Source organism: Sebastes umbrosus, chromosome 20, assembly GCF_015220745.1.
Source record: "Sebastes umbrosus isolate fSebUmb1 chromosome 20, fSebUmb1.pri, whole genome shotgun sequence".
Classification (NCBI taxonomy): domain Eukaryota; kingdom Metazoa; phylum Chordata; class Actinopteri; order Perciformes; family Sebastidae; genus Sebastes; species Sebastes umbrosus.
Window position 1 is genome coordinate 13,935,611 of NC_051288.1, and position 23,118 is coordinate 13,958,728.

At 40.3% G+C, this 23,118-nt stretch overlaps 1 protein-coding gene across 1 annotated transcript; it reads left to right on the plus strand.

Moving 5' to 3' along the window:
- The first annotated feature begins 989 nt into the window (after positions 1-989).
- Positions 990-16,088, plus strand: LOC119479846 (alpha-tectorin-like). Its single transcript, XM_037755815.1, has 22 exons — positions 990-1,091; positions 2,398-2,676; positions 2,776-2,871; positions 3,025-3,190; positions 3,948-4,348; positions 4,441-5,017; positions 5,106-5,689; positions 6,001-6,553; positions 6,639-7,237; positions 7,371-7,528; positions 7,663-8,063; positions 8,161-8,357; positions 11,307-11,702; positions 11,821-12,104; positions 12,186-12,463; positions 12,559-12,678; positions 13,342-13,526; positions 13,646-13,806; positions 14,833-15,084; positions 15,203-15,362; positions 15,437-15,539; positions 15,636-16,088. Exons 1-22 carry the CDS (start codon positions 990-992, stop codon positions 15,647-15,649), a joined length of 6,066 nt encoding a protein of 2,021 aa, XP_037611743.1. The 3' UTR covers positions 15,650-16,088.
- The last annotated feature ends 7,030 nt before the right edge of the window (positions 16,089-23,118 follow it).

Here is a 23,118-nt window from a genome sequence, read left to right on the forward strand (position 1 = left end):
TCTCAGACTACAAGTGAGTTGAAATTTAAATAATCTTTTAGTAATTTTTTCACATCTCAACAGGTCAGTCTTACAATCAGTAGCTCAAAGCAGTTTTATACTTCAAGATTATACGTATTTCCCCTGGATTACAGCTAATACCAATGCTGTATGATTGTTTGTTTGTTAGCAGGAATAAGTAACTTTGAAGAGAAGATGTTAGCTGCAGCTTATTTCAAGCTAAATTTCAAGTTATTTGTCCCTTTTAAGGTTTTGAAATATATAGTGACTATAAAATGACAGCACACAGTATAAAGTACTATACATGAATTTATTACTGAACTGTTACAGTAGTACACAATTTACATCCAATGAGAGTGTTTAGTGTTACAGTGCATTCATATAGTACAGCAAAAGCAAAGGGTGTGAACTGGTACCGCACTTTGATACCAGAGGCAATGGTTTGCTTTGCTTTGTTATACTTAACAAGTTACATTATACAAGGCTGAAAATTTAATTAAATTCAGTTATATGAACTTTTACTTCTGTAGATGCATTTATGTAAATGTACTAACTGACATAAGTTAATTGATGTTAGCAGACTCTGATTTTTATCCAATTATATTTATTTGTTTGTTTTCATAGGTTTGGCGGGTCCTTCGATTCCAAGTAAGTTGAAATTTGAATAATCTTTTAGTCATTTGTTCATACTCTTAACAGATCAGTCATACAATCAGTAGCTCAAAGCAGTTTTTACCTCAATATTATGCCTATTTCCCCTGGATTACAGTTTATACCACTGCTGTATGATTGATTATTGTTTGTTCGCAGGAATAAGTAGCTTTGAACAGAAGGTGTTAGCTTCAGCCTATGTCAAGCTTAATTTCAAGTTATTTGTCCCTTTTTAAGGTTTTGACATATATAGTGACTATAAAATTACAGCACACAGTATAAAGTATTGTACATGAAGTTATTACTATACTGTTATAATAGTACACAATTTACATCCCATGCGAGTGTTTGGTGTTACAGTGCGTTCATATAGCACAGTAAAAGCAAAGGGTGTGGACTGGAGGTTGGGGAGGTACCGCACTTTGATACCAGAGTCAATGGTTTGCTTTGTTTTATTATACTTAACAAGTTACATAATACCAGGCTGAAAAATAGTTAAAATTAAAAAAAACAACACACAGTTTAACCTTTGCCAATATGGCATTTGCCAATAACATCAATATGAGCATTTTATATTTTTTAAAAAATGTGGTGTCTTTTGTTCTTTCTAGTACCCCTCTACCCCACTGAGGGAACCAGAAGCTTTGTCTCAGATGATGGAAGTTCTCCTCGAATTCCCCTGCAACGACCTTTTGTGTATTTCGGACGGACGCATAATCAGATTTATGTATGTAACAATATTATTAGCATTTACTAAATCCATAAATTATTATTAATTAATAAATAAGAGAAGCACATTCTGAAATATTTTATGAAATTAATAATACTTTTTTTTAACTTCTACCTAAACAGTAACACTTTCTAATAACTATCATTTTTAAATGGTAAATTGATAGTTAATTAAAATTTAGTTAATAGTTACTTTACTGTTAACGAACCATGAAATGATAATTAATAATGTTTACTAATTATTAGAAATGCTATAATTTATGTTAGTTTAAAAGTTTTTTTTGCACACATTATAAACTTTTATATAATATATTAAGTATTTGTTAATGATTATGAAATGATTTGTGAACATTTCAGAAATTGTTTATAAACATCTACAAACATTACATAGATAGATAAATCAGATATTTGTAACACTTTTTTAATGGTTTATAATTGATTTGTAAACCATTTATAAACATGATTTGGATGGCTTTTATAAAGTTGCAACTAATTCTAATATTTTGTTAAATGGTTACTAAATGCTTTGTAAAGCATCTAAAACCATTATCTAAATAGATAGTATTAAAAGTATTAACTATCTATGTAATGTTTATGGATGTTTTACAACGATTTCTTAAAAGTTTAGAAATAATTTGGTAATCATTAACAAATACTTAATATAGTATATCAAATGTTATAATGTGTACAACAATAAACTGTTAATAAATACTTTAATAATGCAATCCAAATATAATTGTTATCGTCTCCTATCAGCTATGATACAATATATAATTTATAAATGAATTATTTCATATTACACAAACTAATGATAAAATAACATAAATTATAGCATAACTAATAATTGGTAAACATTATTAATTATCATTTCATTGTTTGTTAACAGTAAAATAACTATTACAAAGTTTAATTAACTATCAATTTACCATTTATAAGTGATTTCTAAGTTTATTATAACGTGTTACCATACGTACTAATTCTTTGTCAGTAAGAACTGGTTTACTTTTTGTATTCCAGGTGAACCACAATGGACACCTGACCTTCAACAGTCCTTGGTATAGTTTCACAGCTCAAAGGATTCCAGTGCGTGGATCCAGAGACCTCATTGCTCCATTCTGGACAGATTTAGACAACAGAGAAAATGGTCAGATCATCTACAATCAATACACCAGTGGTAGTATCCTCGGACGAGCTACAGAAGACATTAATCGTTACTTCCCAGCTTTGAACTTCAGGGCCAACTGGGTCTTTGTTGCAACATGGTATCAGTTGGCTTACTATCCAACCACTGGAACAGTAAGTCATCTTGTTCTAAATGAGGAAACACATATGATGTGTATTTTACCTATTACTTCCTATATTTACTATAATAACCACATGTACATTTTTTTTCAGCAAACAACGGCCCAAGCAGTCTTGATCTCTGGTGGCCAGTACTCGTTTGTGCTGATGAATTATGGGATAATAGCCTTTACAACTCGCAATGTACAGGTCAGATCCACTACAATTATGATGTGTGTTTTTAGTTGCTATGACTAAAACCAAAGTTGATAATGTCTTCTTGTATATTTTAATAGCCTACATACTAGCCATACTCACTAATTCTAATTACATTCATTTTATTTGTATCACTTGTATTTGCAGGCTGGCTACGATACAATAAACTCTGTTCACCATTTCACCATCCCTGGATCATTCTCTAACACTGCAACAGGCAGTAACTCAAATTTCCGCCTAAGAAGCAATGTCAATGTACCCGGTCGCTGGGCTTTCCGGATAGACCTTGGATCAAGAGGCTGCACTTTCAATGGTAAGATCAGATACATAGGGTGATCACTATTGTGACCTGACCTGTCCCAACTGAACCCGTCTGGTACTGCCAAATTTGAGAGCCACAGCCAAAACCATTGGCCATATTTTTGTATGTTATCGGCAAGCTTTGGACCGACAGAAAGGCTTTCTCATAAATAATAAATAACTAATCTGGCAACAGCAATAATAGATTAGTTACAGAATATGGCACGGCAGCCCACTGGCACAAGACATACTGTATGTAACTTATACTAGTTGATAAAACATGGGTTAAGTGTTTAGTGATAGTGCAACTACTGGTCCTATAACATCAGCTAGGTAAACGTGGATGGTTACCTCAGAACGCCTGAACAATCCAAGTATAACAGAACTTACTGTACAGGCATAATTGCAATGCTCTTTATCTATTAGGTTTTAGCACCATCCTCTGGTCAAACGTAAACCCTACTACACTGAGGTTCCTTTCGCTGCTGCTGCTGCTGCTTGGTACAAGGCTGATTACACTGTGGGCAGGTTTAGCTTGCAAAGTGTACGTCTCTGCCATCCTGCATGGTCAACACGTTCTCATCCCACCTCGTCACATACCGTCCCTTTGTCACGCCCCTTGGCATCATTTTATTTTCGGCATCAAAGCCACTATAGTTACCCTTGGCGTCACTTTAGTAGGTGCATGAAATTAAATGGTTTAAATGTAATGGGATCAGCACATTAAAGTCTATACATTTAAGTGACCTTTTCCTTTCATTCTTTTCCAGGTGTATCCGTGCAGCAAGGTGACTCATTCTGGAGCGACAGTACCTGTGCACAGAAGTGCACTTGCACCTCAACAGGCCTGCAGTGTCACAGCCAACCCTGCTCCTTTTCCCAAATCTGCCGACCTACTGCCTTTCAGTTCTCCTGCCAGACGGTGCAGAGAGGCACCTGCACCATAAGTGGTGATCCACATTACTATACCTTCGATAACACAGTGTTTCACTTCCAGGGCACCTGCACTTATGTTCTTTCTGAGCAATGTGGTCGCGGGCTGCCCTACTATAGAGTAGAGGGCACGAATGAGCACAGGGGCACCACTCATGTTTCCTGGACACGACTGGTCAAAGTGTACGTCTATAATGAAACCATCGAGCTTGTCAAGGGACGTCGTGGTGTGGCTAAGGTTGGTGATTTTGACTAGTTGAACTTTGACTCTTTCAAATGATTCCAACTTTGTTTTTGCTACTCTTGACACATTTGCTGGTGTGCTTACAGGTTAATGGAAACTTTGCAGCCGCTCCGATTTCTCTTAACAATGGCACGGTCCAGGTTTATGAGTCAGGTTTTTCTGTGATCGTCAGTACTGACTTTGGCTTGGAGGTGTCTTATGACACAAATCATTATGTTAGGATCAGTGTGCCCTATTCTTACCAGAATGCAACATGTGGCCTGTGTGGAAACTTCAACGATGATCCCAGGGATGACTTTCGAACCCGCCAAGGCGAGCTTGTGAGCTCTGATGTGGTTTTTGCCAACAGTTGGCAGGCATCAGGGGACGATGAGCCTGGTTGTGAGGTGCGGTGTGGAGGTCTGGATTGTGCTGCCTGCACTGAGGATCAGACAGCTTTGTACAGCAATACTGCCCATTGTGGTATCCTCCAGAGCAGTTCTGGACCTTTTGCTGGTTGCCATCAACAACTTCCCCCACAGACCTTTGTGGAGAGTTGTGTGTTTGATCTGTGTGTTGGAGGAGGGTACCAACCCATTCTTTGCCAAGCCCTAAACGCATATGCAAGTCAGTGTCAACAGAATGGTATACAGCTGCCAAGCTGGAGGAGACAAGGCTTCTGTGGTATGTGTGTCCGTCAATCAATATGATTTCAAAGAATCCTTTGGGTAAAATGTCTATGATAATATCAGTGTTGTTTTCTTGTGTCTAGAAATCCCTTGCCCAGCCAACAGTCACTTTGAGTCCCAAGGCACAGGATGTCCGGCTACCTGTGTCAATCCCAATTCTACCCATAATTGCCCTCTCCCTGCCCAGGAGAGCTGCATCTGCAATTCAGGCTACATCCTCAGTGCTGGAGTCTGCGTCCCTCATGCTGAGTGTGGCTGCAGCTTTGAGGGTCGCTACTACCGCTCTGGAGAAACTGTAATACTAGACGAGGACTGTGGGAGACGTTGTAGCTGCAGTTATGGTTCCATGACTTGCCGCTCCCATGGCTGTGGTCCACATGAATCATGCAGTGTGGAGGAGGGAGAAAGAGGATGCAGACCTAACGGTTATGCAACATGCTGGATAAGGGGCCCAGGGTCATATCACATGTTTGATGGACTGACTTACCAGTATCCTGGGGCGTGTCAATTGACTCTTGCCAAAGTAATGGGCTTATCTAATCATCCCCACTTTGCAGTGACAGCAGAAAAAGTACCCACAGGCCAACAGGGTTTTGCCCGGTTCCTAAAGTTTGAGGCAGAGGGAACACATGTGGCCATTGAGATGGCAAGTAGCAGCAGAGTACAGGTAAGTGATTGGAACTTTTTTGAAAAGACAGATTCTTAATGTGATATATCCACTATTTTAACAGTGAGGCATCTGAACGCTAATGAAGATGGGGGAACGGAGTTATGGCTTGTGGAAAACTGTAAATTTTGTTTGCAAAACGCATGAAAATACTGTATAAATGAATGGTCGTAATTTTGTTTTATAGGCAAGTGATTATGGTATAAGCGGGATAATGCCCTTCGGGGTGTCCGGTTGCCTCCGCAAAGTGGGGCATTATCCCTTACTTAAATCTTGTTAATTACAACGTATGACTCTAAATGGTCCTTTAGGTTGACGGTAAGCGGATCAGACTACCATTCAGCTCCGCGTCCAGTCGAATCCAGATCTACCACAGCAGCATTCACAGTATCATCCTTCGCACCTCCTTTGGTGTAACTGTGCAGACAGTCTGGCCTCACTTTGTGCGTGTCACTGCACCTGGTATCTACAACGGTTCATTGGGTGGACTCTGTGGCAATTACAATGGTCACCCACATGACGACTTCCGCACACCCAATGGCGTCCTGGTCAACAGCTCTCTTGACTTTGGGGACAGTTGGCGAGATGGCTCTCTCGCTGCACACTGCGTGGAAAGTGTAAATCATAACTCTACAACAAATTACAATTCTAGTGAGTACTGTGGCATTCTTGGCTCACCATATGGGCCGTTTGCCCAGTGTTTGGCCATGGTGAACCCACAGCAGCATGTGGATGTATGTGTGGAGATCCTTAAAGCCTCTAGAGATCCAGCATCAGCGCTATGTGAGGTCCTACGAGATTATGCACTAATGTGTCAACAGAAGGGTGTTGCCTTAGGACACTGGAGGAATGCAACTGGCTGTGGTAAGCACTTTCCCCCCTTTTGATGTAGATGGTTTTGATATAATATCAATTATTTTGCTGAATGGATTGCTTTGTTTTTCTGTAGAGCAAAACTGCCCTCAAAATAGCCATCAGGAAGTCTGTGGAAGTACTTGTCCTTCTGCCTGCCCCAGCCTCTCTTTCCCTTTCACCTGTGCCACTATGTGTCAGGATGGGTGCCAGTGTGATGATGGTTTTATCCTCAACGGCAACCAGTGCGTACCACCTACAGGCTGTGGATGCAATCACCAAGGACGCTACTGGCAAGGTGACGAACAGTTCTGGGATGGAGAGGAATGTCAGAGCTTGTGCACCTGTAACGGCACTACCGGGGCAGTCCACTGTATCCCCAACTCCTGTGGTCCCCAAGAGTCCTGCCGTGTGGTGGAGGGTGAGTTTGGCTGCCATCCCAACCTTCATGGCACCTGCTCTGCTTCTGGTGACCCTCACTACATCACCTTTGATCGCAAGGCCTATAACTTCCAGGGAACCTGCCGCTATGTTATGGCGACCCTTTGTAACGCCACTGACGGACTCCACCAATTTTCAGTGGAAGCTAAGAATGAGCATTGGAGAGGGCTGCCAGTTTCAATCCCAGCGGAAGTTTTTGTGAATGTGTGGGGCTATCGAGTGCATATGTCAAGGGAGAGAAGTGGTGTGGTTCAAGTAAGTGGTTAAAATAATACCTGGCATTTCTCATCAGATAATTGCTATGCATAATTTAGATTCAGTCTAATTGGCAAATAATTGACAATTATAGCCATTCCCATGACCAAATTTATTCCAAACTCTCTTTTAGGTGAATGGAGAAACTAGAAATTTACCTGTTCTCTTGAATGGAGGTCATGTGTCAATCTATGCAAGTGGACCTCGTGTATTTGTCAGTGCTGATTTCGGCTTGAGTGTCACCTATGATGGATATAGTACAGTGTTTATCTCTGTACCTGCAAATTACAGGTATCTGCCATTCACCAAAGCTTAAATTGAAATGCTTTTAAAACTACATTTTCAATTGTATTTAAGTTATTTAATAATCCATCTATCTTCTGATTCATGATGCTGAAAGTGTTTCATTATTGTCTTCAATACAGTGGAAGAACATGTGGACTTTGTGGAAACTTCAATGGAAATCCTAATGACGAGTTCCACACTCCATCTGGAACGTTGGTCACCACTCCACAAGAGTTTGGGACAGCTTGGAAAGTGGCAGGCAACTACACCTGCAGTGATGGGTGTGGCTCCTCCTGCCCACAATGCACCAATGAGCTACCTGCTAGAGCCCAATGTGAGGTGATTCAGGCAGCTGACGGTCCCTTCAGCTTCTGCCATGAGCAGGTGGACCCAGCGCCATATTTCAATGACTGTGTGTTTGATGTTTGTGTGTCGGGAAATGAGGGGCAAGATCTCCTATGCAGGGCCATTCAGGCATATGTCAGTGCCTGTCAGTCTGCTAATGTTCGAATCTACCCTTGGAGACAGAACACCACCTGTAGTAAGTCAACCAGTCAATTCATAATTGTCCACTTATGGATAAAAGTAATTAGTTCATAACCATCTGATGATCATCATTTCTTTCCTCACTTATAAAGGACTTGACTGTCCAGCCAACAGTCATTATGAGCTGTGTGGTACCGACTGTGCCCGCACCTGTGCCAGCAGCGTTGATGCCACCTGTGAGCAGGTTTGCTCTGAGGGATGTTTCTGTGATGAAGGTTTTCTCAGGAGTGGGACGAGATGTGTCCCTGTGGAAAGCTGTGGCTGTCAATATGACGGCTTCTACTACAATGTAAGTCACATCCCAGTTAATACTGCAAAATATACAGAGTAATTATGTTTATTATCTTTATGTAAAATATTATTTCCGTTGTGGTAAGTTTCAAGAGCAGTAAAATCCTCCCTCATTATCGTAAAAACTGCTGTGCAGTGTTTTGGCATCTGATAAACCTCCAAACTAAACTAACAGTTGAAATCTATTAAAGGTCCAGTGTGTAAGATATAGCGACATCTAGCGGTGAAATTTCAGATTGCAACCCCTCTTGTGTAGGAGAACTACAGTGGTCGATGTGAAAACGTGAATGGCCCTTTCTAGAGCCAGTTGTCGTAAGAGTAGCGCGGGTCATTTTGAGAATAGCAGTGCACAAAGTGTGTGTGTACGGTGGAAGTGAGTGGTGAAGCAGAGAGAGAGATGAAATGTTTGCAGTGGAGCAGAAGACAGAGTTAGTTTAGCTTCGAGAATAGCAAGTGAATGTACAGTTGAAGTTGCAGTTTGTGCAGAAATAAATGCTGCAGCTCCTCAAGACCAATGGAGTTTTTTCGTGTTTGTTTCCCAGCGGCTGAGTGCAGACTAGACTAGACTAGACTAGATTGCATTGAATACTTGGTATTCAAATGCTGAACCAAAATTCTTTCATGTTCTACAGCGTAGGTTAACTTGAATTAGCAGCAATAGCAAGTTATTAAAATTAACACCATGAAGGCTTAAAGTGTTAATAATCAAAATCGCTCAAATAACAATTCCAACCAATGTACTTGTTGATAAGTACAGCTGGACGTCTACTCCTGTGGAAGACTAGTGGTGTAGAATGTAAACACTTTTGGTTTGTTTAGAAGTGGAATAACATTTTTCGGTTTTGACCAAAAATGATGCTGACATTAATATTGCACAATTATGAATAATTTGCCAACAATAATACTATGCCTCACATGGGGCACCATAGTGTTGGGGACGCAGATAGGAGCTGGTTTAGTTATTAGAAAATATTAAAGATAATTATCAATACTAATAAAATTAATATTAATAAATTATCAATATATATTAATAATAACAGGGCACCAAATTATATTGGTACTGTACATGAGCTCAAAAGACATTAAAATGGATATCAAAAGTAAATAATTATTATCATAATAATTATTGAATAATATTATTTAATGTATATTAAATCATCCTCGGGGCACCACTCTTTGAATCAAAGAGAAAATAATAGCTCATTAATGTAGTCTCATAGATAAGTCTCATTAAATATACTAAACTATCAATTTGGAACTTTAAGTTAACAACTATAACCAAAATAGATCATAAAGGTTGAAGGATATTGGAGTTCTTGACACAGCAGCGGTTGGCATTATTCACTCTGTACAATATTAAACAGACCAACATGTATAATCCACAAACATTTATTTACAAGATAATAAAGGTGTAAAACACAATATTAATCTAACTAAATAACTAAACTAAACAAACCAAACACAGTGTGTGAGCATGAATGGTGAGCACTGTAAAACTACAAAGATGGCTGGATCACAGATGGCTGCCAACATGTTACCACATGGCCCATTTGCTCAGGAAGGACAAAGAGGGGGGGGGGGGGGGGGTGATGTGGGGGTTGAGATTATCTGAATGTGTATGTTTATGTATAAAACTAATTCACAGTTTATGTATGTGATCTTAATGTGTGTCAGATAATGCAGTGGGTTAGAAAAGATGGTTAGTTTGCATGCAAGACCTTGTCTATGTGAAGCATAAACTAAACACATCAGATGTGGCCAGCCAGCTACCCAAATATCTTAACTACAAATAATATCACAACAGTCAAACTCAATGAATAACATTAAACATATCAGTACAGGTACATTCCAGAAATCAAAGTTGAACAGTCTTGCTCAGCCATGTGCAATTGCCAATGCTAAAGTAAGCCCAGTACGTTACCAATCCATGGAAGAAAAGGTTGAAATTCCAAGTTGGAGGAGTTGGAGAAAGCAGGCTGGTGAAAGTGGTTCCAGGGTCAAAGATTGTCCTTGCTATGCTCGAATCCAGTTGTGCAGTTTGGAAGGAAACTGGTCCAGTCCAGTTGCTGCAGCTTGGTGCTAACTTCCTAGCGCTTGTTGCTTGAAGTTAGCTGGTCAAAAAGGCAGGCACTCGCGTCTTCTGCCTTAGAAAAAAGTTTTTTGTGTTTCTCTGTCTGTTTCCTAACAGGCCATAGATCAGAGAGCTTAGGTGGGGAGAGCAGCAGCTCACCTCCAGCAGGGCCAAAGGATGAGAAGAAAGAGAGAGAACGAAGGAGTGTCCTTTGGTTTTGTCCTGAGTGAATTTCACAAGTATGTGTGAATGAGTCATCATGCTTACAGTAGCCAATGGCTACTGAGCTGAGTCCATGGGTCAAGAATCATGTGACTGAGTTCATGTGGTCTCTTGCCACCCTTTTTAAATGGTGAGTCCCAACACTATGTAGATTTAAACGGCTCATTCTAAGGTAACGAAAACACAACAATTCTTAGTGTCAGGTGATTATACACTATTAAATTAAATAGTGAATTAAACCTGGCAGAAATCCCTGAAGTCAAGACGAGCATCTCTTTGCCTCCTTAAAGTCCTGTGTACCCCAGTAACATGCAGAGTGAATACTACCTCAAACAACGTTATTACTGTGTGAAACAGGAATTAGGCAATGACGAGCAAAAGTTGAGTTCATTAATATATAATATAATATATTAATATCAAGACCTTTTTCATGGCAGACAATTTGACTTATAGCAGGAAAAGCAGAAGTGGAACCACTAACATTAACAATGACTCTGTTCCATTAAGTGTTCCTCCAGGAAACTTTTCCAGGCTCACCTACAGTAAATGGAATGTAGCCTTCATTAACATGTCAACATGTCTGCTGTGAGAAAGGTCTATTGATTGGTTGGTTTGGTCCATGTGTTATGTGTCTGTTTCTCTGACCTGTTGCAGGCTGGTGAGACCTTTTGGACAGACGGTTGCTCCCAGCGATGTGAATGCCATGCTCCCTATGACCTGCGCTGTTATGCTGCATCTTGCACTCCTGCACAAGAGTGCACCATCAGAAACGGTCAGCTGGGCTGTTTTGATGCAATGTCTACTTGCACTGCGTGGGGGGACCCACACTATATCACCTTTGATGGGGCAGAGGCTCATTTCCAGGGCACATGCTCTTACATCATTACTGAGAGTGTGAGCCACAGCCCCAATGAAACACAGTTTCAGGTAGTAGGCACCAATAATCACCGTGGCAACAGCCGCGTGTCGTTTGTGTCAGCAGTGGATATATACCTCTCAAATCAACCAGAGAGTGCGCATATCAGGATTGGACCCAACAAAATAGTAAAGGTAAACCATTTATTACTTTCAAGATAAACAACTTTCTAAATCGGTCTGGTGTAAACATACGTAACAGCAAGTGCCTCCTCACCCTTCTTTGTCTTTCTAAAATCTCTCATCCTACCAGGTGAATGGAAGTGCCGTGTCTCTTCCCACAACTGTAGGAACCTTAGCTCAGGTGGTCAGACATGGAGGCTACATAGTGGTCGATGTCATTGACTTGGTAGTCCACTTTGACGGCCAGAGAAATTTACTGATCAGAATAGGCCAACGCCGTCAAAATAGAGTCACCGGGATGTGTGGAAACCTCAACAGTGATCCTGCAGATGACAAAGTCTTGCCCAATGGCACACTGGCACAAAATGACAATCACTTTGGACACAGCTGGAAGTCAGCCACAAGCCAACCAGAGTGAGCTGCCATGGAAAGTGGATAATTTTATTTATAAATACTGCAGCAGATAGTAATGGAAGCATGATATGTCTTTTCCAGATGTGGATCCACAGATGATGACGATGGTGATGGACTGAACAACTGTCCGTTCATGGAAGAATACTCTGAGCTCTGTGGCGTCATCACCAACAGTAGCGGCCCATTCAGTGCCTGTCACCTGCACTCTGACCCTCAGCCATTTTTCAGTTCCTGTGTCTACGATCTCTGCCTCTACACTCAAGCCAATGACATGCTGTGTTCTGCAGTCTCAGCCTATGAGAAAACCTGCTCTGTTTTGGGATTAAACATCTCTGATTGGCGCTCTGCTTTGTATTGTCGTAAGTTTGCATTAGACCATCGGTATCTTCTCTCTTACCTGTTTTGTTTCTCTTTCATCACTCCTTGTCTCATCATTTCCCCACTATTTCCATAGCTGAGTCAGACCCCTGTGACCAGCTGGACTGCGCAGAGCATGAGTGGTGTGGTGAGAAGGACGGTGTGTACGGCTGCTTCTGTGATGAGCACCACCATCGGCCCAACAATATGAGCTACGGTGAGGGCAGCTCCTCTTAAAGCACTGCTTCGTTTTTATATCACAGAAGTGACATGTGTAAGATGAGTAGTAAACATTGCTACATAGTACAATGGCATTGTTCGTGAAACATTAAGAGAGCATGGAACAATACGATCCACTCAGGTTTCGGTTTATCATAGTTCTTCCACTAAAAACAGGTAGAATTTAGCTATGACTCCCGAAGTGCATTTAGGCAAAAAATATCAAATCCCAACCTTAAAATTCTTTTCGTGCACCGCTGACGGCCAGTGGAAGCTAAAGATTACGGTGTTGAAAAAAGTGATTCTGCAATCTGCAGCTTCCGGGCCAATTTTGAATGCTTTCAGGCGCCCCTGACTGGCAACAACAATTGCTGTCAAGGCTCATGGGTATTGTAGTAATGTGAACCATCCACGATTCAAAAATGACGGACAAAACATGATTTCTCAGAAAAAAATGTTAAAATTATTTAAACTGGTGATTCAATATAAATCTATAGGATTGTTACAACATCTGTGAGAGTCAACTATTCTCTATGGGTTTGTCACTATGAGCAACACCTACATATATAGTAGTCATTTGATCCATTAGTAATCTAAAAATATTGATGAGTGCAGCTTTAACCATGAGACCATGTCTTTTATTTCTATCTCTCTCTCATAGACTCGTCCATCAGTTGTAACAGTAGTTCAGGCACCATGTCCGTGTCGCGCTGCCAGCTGTTTGAAGCTGGCTTCCACCCCGGCGCCCTCCACCTCCAAGATCACTCCTGCAACGGGACTGTCGAGGACGGACGACTGGTGTTCCACTTTAACAATGAGGACAAGCTGTGTGGGACAACTCTCAGGGTACAGCTCACAGACTATAATGGAATCAACACAGACTGAAGAAGATTTTAGATGTAAATGCTGTCCTTAACACGTATTACAACAAATAACTTATACCATTTTGTCATTTCAATTTTAAGAGCAATGGAACCCATTTCACCTATGCGAATGTGATCCAGGGCGACGTGGACACTCATGGAAGTCCAATCAGCCGCGACAGAAACATTCATCTGCGTTTTTGCTGTGAATACCCTCTTTGGCAGGCCCTGTCTATGGATGTGGGCATCAACCCCGTAGAGAGGTGACAATACTATCTAATCTGCATGTTTTATTGACTTAAGTCTGTCCGTCCTTTTTTATAGTGAACATCTGTCTATAGCAGTGGTGGAATGTAACTAAGTACATTCACGCAAGTACTGTGTTTAAAGCGGCAGTGGGTAGAAATGGAGCAAGTATGATTAAAAAAAGTTGTTTTTATAAAACGATCTGGCCAAAGTCTCCCGTCATGGGCTAAATTTAAAATTTTTTGAAAACGGAGCCATAAGGAGGTGCAGAAGTCTAGTTATCTCTCAGAACACTTGAATCACAATATGCTGAAAGGTTATTATGGAATTTTTGCCCAATGATGCCAAAAATATACTGCCCACTGCCACTTTAATCCTTAATGAAAGTAATCATTAGTTGCAGTCCGATACAAATGAGCTACAGTAAACAGTAAAGTCCTGCTTCTAAATGAATGCATAAGAAATAATAATCTAATGATAATATAGTCAGAGGGGGCATTTTCTGCACTGAGTACTTTTATTTTTTATACTTTAAGTACATTTTTCTGATTATACTTATATACTTAAGTAACATGTACAATGCAGGACTTTTACTGGTAAAATAGTAATTTTACAGTGCTGTATTAGCATTATTTTACTTCATTAAAGGATTTGAATACTCTCTCCACCCCTGGTCCATAGAAATACGTCATGGCGTATGTATGATAGCAGGGTTTCAATATTTACGTATTCAATTAAAAATTAAATTTTTAACAGTGCTACATCTGCACCTCTGACCTTTTTTGAGTACTTATCTTCTGTGACAGTGGTGCTCTATGATGATGGTAATTACAAAGATTGAAAATAGGTGCCCGTGGTTGTCAGAAATTTTGTGTAACTGCCCACTACCCGCAATTTGCACCATCACAAATTAACTTACCATTTAAACCAACAATACAAAGAAAACTTAAAAGAAATCCAGCAAGACTTTGTTGCCAAATACCTGCCAGTGACTTGTTCCTTCTCAAGTGTAGTAACATTATGTGTTGTTGTTGATTTTGTAGCATTGTGAGGAAGAAGCTTCCATCAGGCCGAGGACGGTATTATGTGAGGATGATCCCCTACCAGGACTCTGGCTTCCGCTACCCGATGACCACTAACATGAACATAGACGTGGAAATCGACCAGAGGTTGTATGTGGAGTTACGTACAGAAGGAGTCGACGGAAGGCAGATATCTACCGTTGTGGAATCTTGTTGGGCCACGCCGATCAACGTTGCCAGCTCCCCCGTCCGCTGGGATCTCATCACAGAAATGTAAAGGAGCTATTGCAACTTTATCTTATCTTAGCACGCTGATCACTGGTTCTTAATTGCCAAAGTCTGAAAACGTTATAGTCCGTCTGGTCACATCGTCTCTACTACATTCTTCCAGGTGTCCTAATCCAGCAGATACTACAGTAGAGATAGTTCAGAATGGCGTCTCCACTGTGTCCCGATTCTCCTTCAGGATGTTCACCTTTACCAACTTCACATCCATCTACCTTCACTGCCACGTCCATCTGTGTCTTAAGGCACACAACAACTGCACACCTGTAAGTACTGCTGTGTTTGTGTGCGTTTAGATAGATTATCAACAGGTGCCTCTAATGTTGTTGTTTTCCTGCAGCACTGCTTCCCAGGTCACCACTACCGAGGTAGGAGGGACACATCCGACCTTGAATTTGAACAGATCTCACTAGGACCACTAATCCTGCCAGAACATCATTTAGGTAAAGATCTCTTATCTTCTCATACCTTTTGTACTTTTGATGACAGCAAACTTGATGAATATACATTTTATGTAAATTTTGGTTCTTCTCTTGCAGTCAGAGTGGTGTGATCGATGAGTGCTGCAGGCCAGGTGACCCCGCTGCTGAACCCACTGGTGACCCTGCTAGTCGGTTTGCTGACAGCAATAACTCTGGTCTACATCTAAGACAATCCATATTCTAAAATCACTCAAGCTTTTGGATTGTATTTCTGTTTGGGAGGCCTCATCATTGTTGTGTTGTGTGACTTGTTTTTGGTGGTTAGATTAAAGGATAAGTAATTATTAATTTATAACAGTAGGTGGCGGCAATGTGCAGCATATATAAGTTGGATGTTTGAGTGTATTAGGTCCCTGCCCTTAACAACCAGAAGGGCCACATCTAGTTTTGTTCCTACCTTCATCCGTACACACAGACGCCAGCATTACTGCACTGTTACACCTACTGCCCCCGACTCCTACTCCATGTTTTTATCATTTTATCATCTGAAAATAAAGTATTTTGAATTGACTTGAGTCCTTAGTTTCTTTTGGGGTGTTCTTATCATTAAGTCTCTATCATATCAGAATTAGGGCTGTCAAACTATTAAAATATTTAATCACATGATTATCCGTAGTTAATTGTGATTAACTATGGTTGGTGGACATGGTTGGTACCAATGGATTCCTCAGGTTTTTGTAGTTTTGTACAGTATGATGCCAGGATCTTCACTCTAGCCTAAAAACTGAGACATATTTGCAAATGTGGCGTATGTTTGTTTTTGTTTTTTTACTGAAATACTCCTGCTTCATTGATTTTCATTGATTTTCCTACTATAAGCATTTTCATTTTTGGAAGAAATTTGTGAACACTCTCCTTCTCTCTCTCTCTGCCTTTACTTTTGGTATTAAATTACAGTATTATTGTAGATTTCTTTCCCTTTTGGATCAGGTTCTCTGGGGCCAGATTTATAGTAAGGAGGGTATTATCAGATGAAAGTATCAGATGTCACTGATGATGCAGGGCTAAATCAGAAATAGTCTAGTCTTAGTGCTGTGAATTAGCACATCTATTACTCATCTATTAATATATAAAATAGACATCTTTGTTGTGGGTACCCTGTATCGTCGTCCCGAGGGGAGTTTTTCAAATTCATAAACAGAGGATGTACAGGGTCCTGAACTATTAATGATGCTTTCCTCTTAGTTTGTGTATTATACAGCTCCACCAGCTGTCTCTGGGGGTTCCCTATAATCTTTCTGGCTGTTTTGACTAGTTTTGTGAGCTTGCTTTTGTTTCTAGCCCCCAAATTTCCATACCAGCATGTTGTTGTTGATAGCGGATCCTAATCATCCTATATCCAAAGTTAGCTGAATAACATAATCTCCTTGTTCCCTGATTTTGAACCATCTCTGCACCATTCAGTTTGTTATTTTTTATGGGCTAATATTGAGTATTGCTTACTAGTGAAATGTTTAAAACATAATGACTATCTTCTTTCAGGACATAAACGGTGTCTCTGAGAACAAGACAATGCTTGGCTTTTGACAACCCTGTAAAGCTTTCTTTTATCTACTCCAGTTGATTTCCTCCTTTTCTTCCTGCATGATAAAGAACTGTTTGTAGATGGGAATCCAGGTCAACTCAAGTCAATCTTAACTGCCCCATAAGAGCAAATTTGGTTTGCTTCCATAATTTAGTACCGTCACTCACAACCACATCAAACCCTTTACAAAAGACTACTTCAGTAGCTGATCGTAAAAAGTCAAATTTGTGGCGCTTAAGTCCTGATTATGGTCACCTTGAAGGGCATTATCCTGCTTATACCATGATCACTTGCCAAAGAAAAAAATAATTAAGTCCATTAATTTATATTTTAATGCGTTTTGCAACCAAAATGTAAAGTTTTTCACAATCCACTCACTCCATTTCCCTGGTAACACCTGAGGGTTTGCTAATACCTGGAAAAATCATAACCATCCCTTAAGGTTCTTATGTAATGGAAACATTGTTCACTGCTACAGTAAATAGGACGGACTACAACAACAAAATCAATATCAAAAGTTTCACAAAGAAATGAGAGTACTGTCGGCTGCAGCCTGAAGTAGCGAGTTAACAGCGAATGGAATGTGAGATGATCGCTTATGTGATTGTATCAGTTCAGAGGGGCAGTATAAACTTACTTCTTGCAGCTTGTGTTTTACACTCGCCACCCTGTGGTGTTCAGAGGAACAGGAACTGAAGGACTGACGTTATACTCAGTGTTGTAAATAAGACATTCCATTTTTTTTATAGCCAGTGCATTCATTTATAACAGTGAATCATCAGTTTCAATGGAATTACTTAGGTGTCCATTATCACAAATTAATGGACACCCTGCAGCCAATCAGAATCGAGTATTCACCCAGACCATGATATAATTCCTGATAATGGACACCTATTCAGTAGTTCCGGTGAAACTGTCAGTGCTCCAAAAGCAGGTTGATTGCTGAGCTACTTTGTGCCTTGTTTTGTGCTGCAGAGCCCTTAAGTAATCAATATCTGTAAGCCAGTCCGACTCAATGCATTAATGAAATCCTGTAATTTTGTCTGTACTTCTGCAGCATTGCAACCCCATTCACCACAGAGATCAGAGAGACACTGTAAGGCTCACACTTGGACCTCTGGTCACTGTGCCGGGTAAATACAGGGTATGAACATGTCTTTTTATCTCTTCATAACGTCTGTATTCCTATAGATGTTATATAGATAGATTATGGTTTATATTTTGGTTGTTCTTTATTATCTATTGAGGTAATATCAACCACTAAGGGACCAAGAAGCAGCATTTGTGCATATTCTAGCTGCTGAGAAATAGAAATACATGGCTGTTGTTCATTCAGTGTCACAGTAGGTTCAACACACCAGTAGTAGTTTCAACCAACATATCTGCACACAGGAACATAAACACCCACATACATTAACATTTCTACACAGTGACAGCACACAGAGGAAAAATCTCATCACATGTGGCGGTATACAAATCAAATCCATTTGACTCATAATTGTGCTATCACATTAAAGGTGCGATGTATAAAATGTAGCCACCTGCTCCAAACAAATAGGGGTCAGCATTTCACCTCTACTACTGGGTCCATACAATGTTAGCCATCTGTGTGTTTGTGCCACTAACCACAGGCTGTATGGTCCGTGTACGCTTTGATAGTTTTATTGGACTTAATCCGTGGTGGCAGATACAAGAAAATGACCCACACCTTCGTCTTGTCCTTACCGTGTTCTGAGTAGTCGAGTGGTCGACATTCGACAGCTCTAGGAGATGGACGCCCAGTCAGTGGCCGCAGCAACTCAAATTCAGCCAGCACAAAGCCCAGCGCCGTGAGTCACAGCGGGCTGGTTGAGCGCTGGGTCAAACCTGTGTAACGGCAGCAACAGAAAGTTTGCTGATCGGGCAGGAGTCACCTGGGATCAGACCCCGGTGCTGGGGTTTGTGTTGGCTGAATACAAGCTACCTGCTAACTGGAGGTACGTCTCCTGGCCAGATCTTACACATTGCACCTGTAACAGTGTCCGAGAAAAAAAACGAAAAGCAGAACCATATGACTCTGTGTCACAAGACAAAAACCTCAGGAAGCTCAAGTATGCAAACACACAATGGCTTAATTATCATCTCCGCCAGGAGATAATGAGATCGGCCGTGTGTGTGAGTTTGTGCGTGTGTGAGTGAGTGCATGGGTGTGCATATCTAGTGCTGAACCAAACTGCATAATAATTTGAGTGCTCATTTATGGCTGCATGTTCAAGGACCTCGCGTGGTCACTGTGGCTCACACTTTCTCAAAACAACTTTTATTTCCTGTTTGATACTGCCATTGATTGATTGCTGACTCCTCACTCACTACTCACCACAAGTGATCCCACAGCTGAGTGCACTGTTCACACCGAAGTATTCTCAAGCGACAGCCGGGCCGGTCTCAAGGCACCCCGCCAGCAGCTCCATCACATCTGAAAACGTCACAGCAAATTTCCAAACAGACGTTATTTGGATAAACTGACCACATATTTGAAATCTAAACGGTTACTTTCTCGCGTGAAAACATATTAAAACTTAATAAAGTGACATATTAACAGCTTTCATCCTGTCTCACAAGGCTGGCAACCAGGCCGGTTTCAAGGCTCCCTGCCAGTGAGAGATTAACAGCTTAAACCGTTTGCTCAGTAGACTTGAAGCCTAAATAAACGCATTAAGTTGCGGTTTCACCCATAAGACGGAGCTGAAACGCACACCTTCTGTTGATTTGTGCATATCAGAATCTCTAATGGATGGGTTCACTGTTGCAAGCGAGGATTTCATTAAAAAGAATTTCCTGCTGAAAATTTTTACTGGAAAATTCTGGATCAACTACCCACACTGGTTTTACCTGCCTCTACAGTACAGTCATTAAATGTAAAAAAAAAACCACCCTGCCTTGAATCTCGGCGCACAGCCCACATCTCATGATTCAGCAAAAACTCTCTATGCTTCCTTATTGGTCATTCCATCATTTACTGTGGCATTCGTTTACGGTAAATGCTAGAACGGACTGTCCAGAGGGACGAATGGTTCAGGTTAGGATAGCCTATTGGTCAGGGGATATAAAGGATAGGAAGCGCCATCCATTCTATCATCAACCTTTCTTTACTTATCATGAGGTAGACTGTTGTTTCACCACTAATCTCACTCTCTGTACGTATTGTTGAGATTAACTTTTTCAATAAATTATGCAACATAAGATAAAAAACAAATCCTGTGTCCTAAAAGCAAGACTAAGCCACGATGACATGATGTCTTTATCATCATCAAATCATTATTATACCCCCGCGACAATGTTGTCGGGGGTATATAGCGCTCCGCGTGTCTGTCCTTCCATCTTTCCGTCCGTCCTTCTGTTCGTTTGTCACACTTCCGTTTCCGGAGCAGAACTCGGAAACTATTTAACTTAGGAACTTCAAATTTGGTATGATGGTTCACAGTGTGGTATAGTTGTGCCTTTTGGGGGTTAGAAGTCCAGGATGCTCACAATTTTTGATAATAACAAGCTAGATTTTGCTCAATAGACTAATTTCATTAGTTCTAAAAGGGCAAAACCTTTGGCCCTACTTTAGTAGGGATCAAGCAGTGAGCGGGGGTATTTGAGCCATGCTCACTTTTGCCTTGTTGTTGTTTAGTTCAATTTAATATGCTAATTTTATCTGTTTGCAGTCAATAACCTCCCACATAGAATAAACAAAGACAACAAGAGAGAGAAGTCTTGCATATTTTCATTATACCGCACCACTCCTTCATCTGGCACACCATTTCAAACCACTGTCACGTTGTTCAAGCCTGGCATTTATGTATCTCATCATTTTACGTCATATGGTTCTTTGCAAGACAATGACTTTCCAGTAAGCCACTTTTCTTCTGTACTTTTGGTACTCATGTACTGATACACGCCTAGTAATAATTGACAATTATCTTTGTTTGGGTGCGGCTGTAATTAAACTACACCCATTTCAGTATTCATACAGTACATGTTATTCTTATGGTCTAAGACAGTCCAAAAAAATATTAGTAAACATGAACAACTCTCTCCCAAATCAAAAAACTAGAGTGCAAAAGAATTGATACTGTAAATATTTTAGTGGCATATACTATATGTATACACATTTCTTTTAAATGTACTGTCTCTTTTAAATTACATTATTCTATGAAGAACATTTTAATTATTTAAACTTTTCTTACAATATATCATATAAATTTGTATTTAAGTCTTTAAATGTATCATTGTTAAGAGATGCACTTTTGATTTTGGATCAAGTTTTAATGCACTGCATGTAATTCACATTTTAAATGGACTCACTTTATTAACCGTGCTATATAAATAAGCTTGTTTTACTTTGCCTAGTCATGGAAGTTAACTAAATTGACTAAATAAATTTTCATATAATATATACTGGTGGATAAATCACCTGATTAATTCTAGTAATAACTTTGCTTGATCATTTGATACCTTTTTAAAAATAACTTAAAAGAAGATACAAACAGTTCCTCTTCTTTGCCAGTTTTTACTTTGTCACTGTACTTTTGATGTGCATATTCTAAAATCAACCATATAGGCGAACAATTCTTCACTTTTCAATGGAAACAAAACCGAAACAAAACAACAAGGCCTCGGAACAGAAAGTGTTCACACCTATAACTCAGTCAGCAACTTCCAAAACACTTAAAATTTCCAAAGTTCCCGCATAGTTGATGTATGGTTAGGTTTAGATACTTAAAACTTTATAGTTAAGGTTAGAGAAAAATCGCTGCATTTGACTGAAAATGTTAACTACTGAATAAATACACCCCATGAAAACTGTTGATTTTCTGATAATTTTATCCAGATTAAAGGGACTGTTTGTAACTTCTTACACTCTTATAAATCATTGCGGGTCGGTGTTTCCTATGCGCGCTCACGTGTGGCTACGCTGTTCCAACACAAACTACACAGAATCACCAAAACCGCAAAGTTATATCTAGTGACGCCCGTCTTGCAAAACAGTGTCAACTCTTCCTGCTCCAACTCCCCGACCGTGGTCAGAAGACACACAGGGGAGACCGTAGCTTTGGTCTCCAGGGCCGGAGTCGACGCTGTACTCTGCTCTTCTGCCTGCCTGCCTTCACTCACACACCACGCTCATTCTCACTTCCTCCACCTCCCACGTGCATGCGCACACACTACACACTGCAGAAGAGTAACGTTATCGTCTCCGACCAGGGCTGCGGTGTCTCCCCAGTTCCTTCTGACCACGGTCGGGAGGCTGAAGAAGGGCACAGTATCAGCATCAATTCGTCTGGTCAGCTAACATTACTGCCAAGCAGGCAAAATATAGAGTGATATTGTGGTTTTAGCTGACTTGTGTCACATCACTATGTTGATCAATGTCCGTTCATGTCTATGTAGAGCGAGCACGAGCGTGAGCAACAGGACGCTGACTTTCGTTAACCTAATGGCCACAGGTGTCGCAGTTAACAAGCAATTTCTGATTCTTACATAGAGTCCCTTTTAATGGGGTCATTGTATCTGAAAATTTAGATTTTGAAATTAATTTGTCAATGTTGGGAGCACTGTTACGACTGTAACAAAGGAGGGAAATGCACATCAAACTTAGCAATAACAAATTGATTTATCAAAATAAGTTACAAATGAAAATTACAATGAGGTTTGTCAGTGTAAAACAAAAGAACGCAACATTGCACGCACACGCACACGCACACACCACGTGAGTCAGGGTCCTGGGCCCCAAACTACCTCAATATCTATACATGTAGATACATCTATGTACAGATAAACATATATCTATACATCTTTATCCTGTATATCTACAGCTGTACCTATGTCTATATAAATAGATATAAACAAAGCAATCAAAATATATAATGCATACAATAAAGAAAACCCCTAACCTCTCCCGTGCTCTCTGGGACAAGGGGACCTGCCAGTAGCCCTTCATTAGATCAAACTTTCTGACCCCACTCGGTCAATACAGTCTTCCCTATG